This window comes from Clinocottus analis, unplaced genomic scaffold (assembly GCF_023055335.1).
Source record: "Clinocottus analis isolate CAN_PGR_092001 unplaced genomic scaffold, fCliAna1.0.p SCAF_4, whole genome shotgun sequence".
Taxonomy (NCBI): domain Eukaryota; kingdom Metazoa; phylum Chordata; class Actinopteri; order Perciformes; family Cottidae; genus Clinocottus; species Clinocottus analis.
In genome coordinates this window covers 1,658,212-1,669,449 of record NW_027176153.1, presented here as the reverse complement: position 1 = coordinate 1,669,449, position 11,238 = coordinate 1,658,212, and the positions used below count along the sequence as shown (strand labels likewise).

Below are 11,238 nucleotides of genomic sequence, written 5' to 3'. Positions count from 1 at the left end.
ACACGCCGCGCTGCTGGGTTTCTAATCTGGCTTTTAAACATCGTGAACGTTGATCGTGAGCTGAGACTCAGTGAAGTCCAGCGGAGCAAAGAAACAAATCCAGCTGAGCAAAATATGAACCAGTACAAACTCCCGGTGACCTTGGAGCGACCTCCACGGCGTCCCGTCTTTGTTTAAGAAGAACTCACGAGATGGAGACACACAGTTGTTTCTGAGCGGACAGTTTATTTAAGGCTTCATTTCTTCCACGCAGAGAAAAAACCCTGAAGGCGGATCAAAGGTTTATTTAATATCGCCGCTCTTTAATCCCGTCGATGGCGTTGAAACGTAAAGACGCCGGCGGCGAACCCGACATCCCTCCACCGCAACACAACTCCAGACACTCGTCACCGCTCTACGATCACGTGATCGTCACGTGACAGCCGGGTCACGCTTCCTGAGGCGAGGAGACGGTGGAGCTGCGGGTCGGTGCAGGTACCAGAAGAAGAGGAGCGGCTCCGGGTAGAGGTCAGTCCTAGAGGTCACGTGATGAACAGCATGCAGCTTCTCACCGTAGTGCACGACTGAGCGCAGTAAAGAAGGTAGGAGGGGATCAAAAACACACATTATCTAAAAATAATAATAAAAAACTCCACGTGAACGACGTCACGGGGTCGAACGCTCACTGGGAAGCGTTTCAACTTCAACTCGCTCGCTCTGAAGAACCAGAGGAGAGAACTGATCCCTCAACGCGACGGAGAACCAGCAGCCTCACCAGGACACGACGGACGGCCTTCAGAGGAGGAGGAGAGGAACCGAACAGCCGCCGACAGATAAACTAAATATATAGATCCACACCTGAACGATGTCTGGATCAATAGTTTCAGTCCAAAACAAACTAATTCTATTATTTCTTTTAGCAACAACAACCAAAAAACACACAGAAACCACGTTTCATTCTTATTTTTTTCTTACTCGATAGTAAATCAGTTACATTAATCTTTAGGTTATACATTTTTTTTAGGCTTTCTCCATGAATATATAGGCTCCTACGTTAAAGCTTAGCATTACGACCAACATGATAGACTTATAGCAAAAACTAAATCTGACGAAGTGAGGGACAAAAAAACAGAAAACGGGATTAAGACAGAATGATGGTGAATGGACAGAGAAAAATGCAACAATTCATTCAATGCATCAGTTACATCATTCTGATTATAAAACAAATTAAAAATGGTGGCCGAGACGACGCTCTGGGACGCAGGAAGCGGCGTCTCCCTGTGAAACGTACAAAAGACCCTCGAAGACAACACGTGGAGACAGAAAGCAAAGCGGAGGGGCGTCGGAGTACAAGTTGTACGACTTAAAAATGGCGAGTGAGAGTTCTGGTTGTGGAGGACACATCCATTATTTTTCTTTTTTTCCCAGAGGCCTTTGCAATTCCTCCTCGGTGGGGGGAGGGAGGGGGAGGGGGAAATGTCTCGAGTCCCGTGTGACTTCACACTATCCCTGATTTCTCCAGCAGTGTCACTGTTTGAGCAGTTCTGTTTGACAAGTCACCAATAATTAGAAAAAAAATAAAAATAATAATAAAGAAAAATAAACATATAAGGCTCCAGAAAAAAACAGGTTTTCTGAAATGAAGTGTCAGTAGTAAGCCAAAAAAAAAGAGATTTTGTCGATCTGAATGAAAAATAGATAAAACATTAAAGTTTTATTATCACGTCCTGAAAAGTTGCCTTTGTTTTGGGGGCTCCTCCGACCCGGTTGGCACAGCTAAAACCTCTGAAGCGCGGCAACGTCGCCCCCCAATGGACAACGAGGGGCATGACACGTCCAATCCTGATTGTACTGAATTATAAAGTGGCAGATTTGTTATTGTTGTATTTCCTCCGTGGTGAAGTCAAACCCTGATTCAATTAGAAAGAGGTGGAGGTGGAGGGGGAGAAGAAACCAGTCTGGTGAGAGAAGAGAAGAGGATGGAACGACGGGGAGAGATATCCTTTCAAAAGAAACATCTACAGGGAGGTGGCGAGGTGACACATAATCAGCTTGTTATCCCTGCAAGTGGGTGGAACACGGGGCAAGAACACAAAAAAGGGAAAAGAGCACGAGTCTGGACGATGGCAGAGATTCACCAGATTAAATAGGGAGAAGGAAAAGAAAAAATAAGATGAAGGACTTTTGCATTTTTCATATCTTCTCCTGTCTCTTAAAATCAAAAGTCCTCGTCTGTAACTGTTGATCGAGCCGAGGATAAATGTCTTCTATTGTTTATTCCTGTTCTGGCGCTCCTGTGTGGAAGCAGAGCACAACAAAAACAACACAACATTAGAACAACAACACAACATCAGACGTTTGAACAATGACACAACGAGACATTTTAATGAGGTCGAAGAGCAAAAGATCATCAGGACATTTTCATCTTCTGATGGACCATCAAGTAGAAGACTGTCTGAGGTACACACACACACACACACACACACACACACACACATATATATACACACACACACACACACACACACACACACACACACACACATATATATATATATATATACACACACACACACATATATATACACACACACACACACACACACACATATATACATATATATACACACACACACACACATATATATATATATATACACACACACACATACACACATATATATATATATATATATACACACACACACACACACACACACATATATATACACACACATACACACATATATATACACACACATATATACACACACACACATACACACACATATATATACACACACATATATACACACACACACACACATACATATATATATATACATATATATATATACACACATACATATATATACACACATATATATATATACATATATATATACATGTACATGTGTGTAAATGTGTGTATATAATACATGTATGTGTGTGTGTATAATACATGTATATGTGTGTATATAATACATGTAAATGTGTGTATATAATATATTTATACGTTTGTATATAATACATGTACATGTGTGTGTATAATACATGTATGTGTGTGTATAATACATGTACATGTGTGTGTATAATACATGTACATGTGTGTGTATAATACATGTATGTGTGTGTATATAATATATTTATACGTTTGTATATAATACATATATAATACATGTATATGTGTGTATATAATACATGTACATGTGTGTATATAATATATTTATACGTTTGTATATAATACATATATAATACATGTATATGTGTGTATATAATACATGTACATGTGTGTATATAATATATTTATACGTGTGTATATAATACATGTACATGTGTGTATATAATATATTTATACGTTTGTATATAATACATGTACATGTGTGTATATAATACATGTACATGTGTGTATATAATATATTTATACGTTTGTATATAATACATGGTGAAATCGGCGGTGACGATCGTAAACGTCAGAAGGAGTTGTGTAACTGTGGAGGTATTATTTCTGCGTCATTGTGTCTCTGAATGAGCGACTGCAGGCGATGAGAGACCAGGACTTGTGTCACGAGAAGAGGATCCTTTACCTGATCCAACCGAGACCGGTTCTGTAGGGGAGACGGTTCAAAGCTCTGTGGGAGAGAAGCAGACGGAGAGAAAAACAACCGTTAGCCTCTGGGAGGGAAACCCCGGCCAGCAGAACGCAGCGTCCACGCACACAATGCCACGTGGGGATGTGTGTATTTTTGGTGTGTTAAAAAAAGGGGCGACACAGTGAGGACACCGCGGCCCGCTTCACGCACCTCCTCCTCCTCCTCCTCCTGCCTCTTCTCGTAATGGGAGAAGTCGTCGAAGATGGAGGTGGTGTGTTTGTAGGAGGCGATGATCTTGAGCACCTGCTTGGCCTTCTCCAGGGGAACCTCCTGGGTGTCGCGGGAGTTGGTGACCGGCTTGTTGTCGTTGTTCTCCAGGCGGATGTGGCGCAGCTGGCTGTTGGGCACGTCCTTGACGAACAGCCAGTCCACGTCGAACTTGCCCTTCCACTTGTCCTGCGCCCAGACGCCGGCGCTGGTGCCGTAGTCCACCGGCGAGCGCATCTCCGCCACGCCGCAGAAGTGGCCGCTGCCGTTGACGCTGAACAGCAGGTACACGGGCCCCTTGGCGTTCATGGCCCGGAAGGCCGAGTCCAGCCGCTTGTTGCCGTGCTCCGTGCTGCACCAGATGGAGTACTTGATGGAGCGGTGGATGTCGTCCTCGGAGTAGCTCTTGATGATGAAGACGCGCCCGTTCTTCAGGTTCCACTCAAAGTCCTTGGGGTTGTAGCTGTGGGAGGCGCGCAGCTTGTCCAGCACCGGGTGGGACTCGGCGCCGGGGCCCTGGCCGACGCACGTCTGGGGGCCGCAGTTCCCGCCGCCGACCATGCCCATCACGCCGCCGCCTCCGCCGCCGCCGTCGTGGCCGAGGCCGCCCTGCCCGTAGCCTTGGTTGCGGTTGCGGGGCGCGACCCAGCGGGTCTGGGGCTGCGGGGGCTGGGCGTGGTTCTGGTAGGGCTGAGGCAGGGGCTGGTGGTGCTGGTGCTGGTGCGGGTGTTGATGCTGGTGCTGGTGATGGTGGGTCTGTAAGGCCATGGGCTGCATCTGCACCAGCGACTGCGGCGGCGGGTGCATGGGTCCCTGCTGCATGTGGCCCTGAGGCGGCATGACGTGAGGCGGCAGCCCGAGAGGCTGCTGCTGCTGCTGCAGCGGCGCCGTGGCCACTTTGGCCGCGGGGCCCTTGTCCCAGGTCCCGATGTTCATGTTGTGTTTGATGGGAGGCGGCGGGAGAGCGCCGCCCAGGTTGGACATCCCCGGCTTCACCTTGGCCTTCAGCTGCTGCGGCTTGGCGGGCTTGCTGGCGATGGCCGCCCAGGAGGCGGGCTTGGGCGGCGGCATCCCGATGGGCGTGGCCCCGTTCCCCGCGGCCACCGACGGCCCGCCGATCACGGAGCCCACGGCCTTGACGCCCTGGCCGCCGGCGACGTCCCCTCCGATCTTCAAGCCCACCATGCCCTGGTCCAGGCTGTTCATGCCGGGCGCCTTGTTCAGGGTGTCGCTGTGGAAGCCCGTCTGGCCGTCGGGCACCAGCGTGCCCCCCAGGGAGCTGGGCGGGTAGCTGTAGCTGCCGCCGTACGCCGAGCTCTGAGTCTGCTGGCCCTGGGTGCCGCTCGTGCCCCAGGCGGAGAAGGCGGGGTTTTCGGGGAAAAAGTTGAAGCGGTGGGGGTAGATGTTGCTGCCCAGGCCGCCCGGCTGCCCGAACACCGTGTCCGGCATGAAGTGGTGGTCTCCGTTGCTCAAGGCGCCGTAGGGGGTGAGGTACGGGATCGGCGGGTCGCCGCCGGTGGACCACGGCGCCTCGCTGAGGGGGTACGGAAACCCGATGGAGGGGGCGTAGTAGCTGGACAGGTAGGGGTCGGTGATGGACTGGTAGCTGTTGTTCTGGATGAACGAAGGCCGGCAGAGCCACAAGGTTAACGAGTGACTGACAGGTGGGTTGAATCTACAATAACAACCACTAAAAATGTGTTTTTTTTGTTATTTCATTGAACGAACGCGTCATACTGTCGTGACATGTTGTGTTTTACACATTTCTGTTGTGAAATCTACATTTTAAATGTTTGTTTTGCTCCACAAACACAATCACTAGTTTGATTATTTAAAACAAAAGTGGTTGCTGACTCAAGATTTTGGGTCTCGTCCCGCTAAAATGTGCGTGGGAATGTATGTTATTTAAAAAACAACAACTTTAAAACGATTACCATCGTGGTCATGACACGTGCCGACAAAAAAGACATAGAAAAATACACAAACGAGTCTCGAGCTGCAAAGCGAGCGAGGCGGTGACGGCTGGGAACAGTTTGACATGAAAGACGATGCGAAAAAGGAAGAAAAAAAACACAGAACAGAATAAAAAAAGCAGCAACCAGGTGGACGAGGAACGCCTGCATTTACAGGACAAACATTCAAAACGCGCCGCATAAAATGAGGGCGAGAAGCGACGACAACTTTCACCCAGAAGTCGTTTATTCTGTTTGTTTTCGGGCTGTGGGACAGAAATGAAGTCTATTCGTTGTGTAAGAACTGTGCTTCTGCAGATAAAGATCAGGCTACGCTATTATTCTTATAATTATCCTATTTGGAGAATCGCATTCCAGCGGCGGCTGCGTGGCGTCGTCTCCACTCATGTGACGCAAACCAACAGTTTCAAAACTAACAGAGAAACAATTGATGTAATAATTTACAAATAAATGCGGCAGAAAACTCTGAAATAGTGATTTTTTTTTTTAGTGTAAAGACAGACATTTTAAACTTAATTTGAAAAAAAGATGTTCTGAAATATTTTGTATATTTAATAATATATTATATTTAATTATGGCAATGATTGATGAGTATGTAAGTGCTTCAATTTCATAATTATATCATATATTTGGCAAATGTATTGGTAAACTAAGCCCATTGTAATACATTCAGTTTAAATATGAGTTACGTTCAGGTGTGTGTGTTCACCTGAATGTGTACACACAGTACAAACAAGTTCAGGTGAGAAGATATTGATGAATCTCAGATTCGTGTCCAGCGTTTGAACACAGGTGAGTGAGCTTTACCTGAGTGGATTGACCAGTGAGGTACGGGTCAAAGTCATTGTCATGGACCGTCTCCTTCTGATGCAGTGAACCATTTTGCACTGAAATAAAACACAATTACATTCACGTACATTTAAATACACACGTTTAACTATCCTATTATGTGACATTAGAAGAAATAAATGTTTTAGTTATAAAGTTGCGTTGAAATTATGAATTTAGGCTGAAATTATTGTTGAAGAAACAAACTAAATGCATTTTTAATTTAGCAGCAACGCAGATTTATGGATGAGTCCATGTAAGGATGTAATGATATCCAACTATCACTCACAAATATAGAAGGTTAACCCGTCTGTGCACCTGTGTGTGTGTGTGTGTTTGTGTTATTATAAATCCTGAGGCCTGCAGGTGAAGCGTGAGTGAAGACCCGCCTGTCACTCCGCCTCCTTCACCAACCGCACTGAATCACCGTCGACTCGAACGCCATAAAAAACAAACGCCATCACGAGGCCGTACCACGCCGCCGCCGCTTGAGTTCAGAGGGAGGTAACCGGCGACGGTGAATTACCAGTAAATCATTATGTGCAGACGGTCGGGTGAGACTGGATCCCCACCCGAGAGGAATATTCTCTAGTGCTGATTTATATTTTCTTGCACAGTATCTCTCTGGATTAAAGGCGGTGATAACACTTTGCAGTTTGCCCCTCGTAAAGGACTCGGAGGTCAGATTTAAGAGGATAAAGCGTAAAAAAAACCATCCACAAACCACTCAAAACGGTCTGCGACGGAAGTTTGAAACTGACGTATTTCTTGAGCAAAATATGACGAAATGACTACCAAGAGAAACTCCTCTTTCCTGGTTCACGGACCACTTTGCCGACCAGAGGAAGCAAGCATTTAATGCTGAGGAAGTATTTCTCCCAGAGGTCCCAAGCTGACGACAATCTCCCATAGTGATCCTTGTGTGTGTGTGTGTAGCATGTTCCTAAAATATTGAGTATCCTGACAGTTGTGTGCGTGATGCCGATCCATCACACACAAGCCACCTGCACTCCAACGTGTCTCACAGTACGTCTTCCCCAAATACTGACCCCCTGACCCTGATATTGTTTGAGTATCTTACTGCATATATACTGTATGTGTGTGTAAATGCACTACAGGAGTGTACTAATGTTTTGGTTTTGTGTGTCATGTGTCTCATGGTACGTCTTCATCGGCATTTAATTATTTAACCCCTATACCTGCTATTGTTGATGTCCTAACTTATGCATAACATATACACTGTACATGTACAGTATATAAAGTACATTCATACATGCATATGTACACATGTGCTACATTAGTGTACTAATGTTTTCATTTGTTGTGTTGAAAATGGGCTAACAGCTGAATTTCGTTGTGCATCCTTGTGTTGCATGACAGTAAATCATCCTTGCATGTGTATATCCTGTTCCTGAATCAGTGTGTATCAAAAACACTGTACGTGATGCTGGTTTAATCACAGCAGGTATGCCCAGAATAAACAGGTGCACACAAACAAAACCAGCACCCTCCGGTGCCTCCGCAACTCACCTTTAGATGCTTGTCCCTTTGATCTCTGCGTCCATGTTGTAGCGTGAAGAGAAGGGAGAGACGGACACGGTTACTTTTAGTTCGTTTCAGGGATATTTCACACACATATTGCAGCCTTTTCTATTGCCCCCAGTTCACGTTTTGACCACCTCCCGCACAGACGCAATGCAACACAGCTACCTCACGTTGCTGTGCAGCGAAAAGCTGTTTATAAACACAGCTGGCTACAACAGCTAAGTCATGTATTTGGTGTGCAACTTCGGCTAATGCAACGCACAACTCAGCTAAGCTAGCTAGCTAGCTAGCTAGCTAACGTGGCCATTCCTCTTTTTTTTTAAATGGCGTTAAAAAACGCAAACAGCAGCCTGTGACTTAGTTTGTTATAATAGTCTGTGTGTGTTTAAAGTCACTCTAGGGACACAGCTGGCGTTCATAATCATCTTATAGATTAAAAAGCACACTGAACAAGTTAGCTTGAACCTCTTGTTTTACTCAGTCTCACGTTAGCCTTCACGTATTTGCTGGTTAGCCGTGACAATCAAATTCATCTCGGGTATAAAAAAGACGCGTTTGACACCGGTTTTCACACCGAAGTGTAACGTGTACCGTCATTCCTCCCAAACGGCCGTTAAAAACGGTTCAAACCGTCATCCCCTCCTCCGAAACGTAGCCGGCTACGCTAGCTAGGTGCACCCGGCTAACTCCAGTGGCTAGCTAGGCGCTTCCAAGAAATAGCCGTAGCCCTCACCCCCTACCCCCTAAAAAAAGGAACCCCGTTACAAGTGAGCTGCTCTCTCTATCAACGGGAGAAGGTGCAAATCCTACCTGAGGGTCAATGCTTGTGGCGGACATAATTCATTAAGCACGTCCCGGGATTCTCACAAGAGCCTGAGCTTGTGACTGGATTCTTTTTTCCTCTTTTTTTTTCCTCTCCAAAAAGGCCCTCCGTGATATGAAGAAAAAAAACTAAAAGAACACACACACACACACACAAAACACACACACTCACACACTCACTCACTCACTCACACACAAAAGCAAGTTCACACAGCTCCGTTGCAGTTAGCTTAGCGTGTGTTGAGGGAGGGGGTGTGGAGGTGTGGGGAAGAAGGGTTGCAAGTTGCAGCGGTCGGTGCTGCGCTGTGTGTGTGTGTGTGTGTGTGTGTGTGTGTGTGTGTGTGTGTGTGTGTGTGTGTGTGTGTGTGTGTGTGTGTGCGTGTGTGTGTGTGTGTGTGTGTGTGTTTCTTTTTTTTCAGATCCCAACTTCCACAGTTTAAAAGTCTGTCGTCTCGGATATTGTGTCCCGAAAGAAGTCTCTTCCGCCCACAAAAAAAAAACAAAAATAAAATATCCTGTGTTTTTTCCAGTTGTGTGTCCGTTTTTGGAGGTTGGTAATAATTCTGAAACTCGGTCGCCTTTCACTTTGTCTGTATTACTCCAGAGAGAGAGAGAGCTGCTCGCTTATGTTGCACTTCCCCAATGGCTGCTCTCATCTGGGCTTTGGGCCGCCGCTGCAGTGCACGTCGCTCACCGCGAGGGGGTGCTAGAGCGCGACGCAACCTTTTCCCCCCCTCTTTTGCGCAGGGAAGGCCCCGCCACTGCCTTTCACCGTGTTCATACATCTGAAAATCCCTTTACACTATGATGCACGTGACGCCACGGAGGCTGCAGCACACCTCCTGCCCTCTGGATAGGGGCCATACCTGAAGAACCTCACGGACAGCCATGTTGTGGAGAGATCCTCAATGCAAACTAGTAGACATGCATGCACTGTCAATGAGCCAGTCACGTGTCATTCGTCAGCTTTTTAGCATGATGGCATCAGTAAAATTCCGCAACTGTCATATAACATTACGTATGCCTTTATTTAAGATTTTTAGAGTTATCTGCTTAAGGCTAATTTTAATCTAATTGTCCGGTCAACAAAAAGCCAACTTTCAATCTCGAGGACAGATGTTTTTTTCTACGTACTGTAGACCAGTGGTTCTCAACGGGCGAAACCGTTTTCAGTGGGTCTTTGCCTTTGCATGGGAAAAAAATAAATAAAAATAACAATCTTTTTTTTTCCTCCTGTGGTTTTATTTTGAAGGGACTTTTTTATTCAATGGAGTCTCATTTCTCATTTCTCTTTCTGTTGTGTCAACTTGTTTTGCACTTGTCCCTCCATGTTTTCAGCAGCTTGTGCCAGGTTGCGTCAAACCATCCTGATGTAGAGGAGACTCTGGGTTTTTAGGATAATTAAAGCAAACAGCATCCTGAATATAACATTCACAACTGATGGCGCTGCCTGCATGACAGGACAAAACTCAGAGGTCGTGAGGAGAATTGAGTGCTGCTTTATTTCCTGTGAAGCACAATGTTTTCAGTACTTACCTACTGATGAGGTAACCACAAGCAAAGTTAATTGTGTATGTATAAAATCTTTTGAATTGCACCTTTGTTTAATTAATTTTGAATTAGTGGCAAAGCTGCTCCTCAAGACAGTGACTTTACTCAAGTGTTTGTCATAGATTCGGTGAGTGTGTTTTCTCAGTTAAAGTTAGATCATTTGAGTATTTTTTAAAACTACTTCTTAGTTGTTGGACTTTTGCACTTTTTTAAAATTAAAATGCAGCTAATTGAGTGTAAAAGGGAATAGTTCCCTCTCTAGAGACGCCACCAGCTGGTCGTTTTGCTTCATCATTAAACTCGTGTTGTGCTATCTCAGGTTCAAACTGCACCATCTTTTCATTAAATACATTTAAGAAGTTGAGAATGTTCCTCCATTCGGGTCGCGGCTTGTCATCTAAATTAAATGTCTGGCACAGGGACGAGTAGTGGAAGTTTCCCTCTGCGCTTAAGGGCTCGCAATTCCAGGTCTCCAAAAATGTTTGCAGATCTTTTTGTGGACTCACACAAAATGAGGTGAACCGCATTTCAAAGGTCAATGAAGCATCTTCCTCTAAGAGGTGTTGAGCTTATGAAATTATTAAAATATGACAATTGTGCATGGACACGTATCTTCTCACAAGGGTTACACCACTGTAGCACTTTAAATGAACGCAGGGCTACTTGTGGTTCCTGGAGTC

General features: G+C 45.6%; 1 protein-coding gene across 1 annotated transcript; it reads right to left on the bottom strand.

Annotated features, from left to right (window-relative positions):
• Window positions 1–931: 931 nt before the first annotated feature.
• LOC137800400 (YTH domain-containing family protein 1-like) lies at window positions 932–9,615 on the bottom strand. Its single transcript, XM_068597580.1, has 6 exons — window positions 8,996–9,615; window positions 8,171–8,195; window positions 6,620–6,699; window positions 3,783–5,453; window positions 3,567–3,611; window positions 932–2,273 (listed from the first exon to the last, which is right to left on the bottom strand). Exons 1-6 carry the CDS (start codon window positions 9,020–9,022, stop codon window positions 2,247–2,249), a joined length of 1,875 nt encoding a protein of 624 aa, XP_068453681.1. The 5' UTR covers window positions 9,023–9,615; the 3' UTR covers window positions 932–2,246.
• Window positions 9,616–11,238: the final 1,623 nt, after the last annotated feature.

Coding starts and splice junctions, on each gene's coding strand:
- LOC137800400 (XM_068597580.1), bottom strand. CDS start 9,022: ATGTCCGCCACAAGCATTGACCCTCAG. Junction 5,454..6,619: donor TCACTGGTCAATCCACTCAG/GTAAAGCTCACT, acceptor TCGTTCATCCAG/AACAACAGCTACCAGTCCAT. Junction 2,274..3,566: donor ACCGGTCTCGGTTGGATCAG/GTAAAGGATCCT, acceptor GCTTCCACACAG/GAGCGCCAGAACAGGAATAA.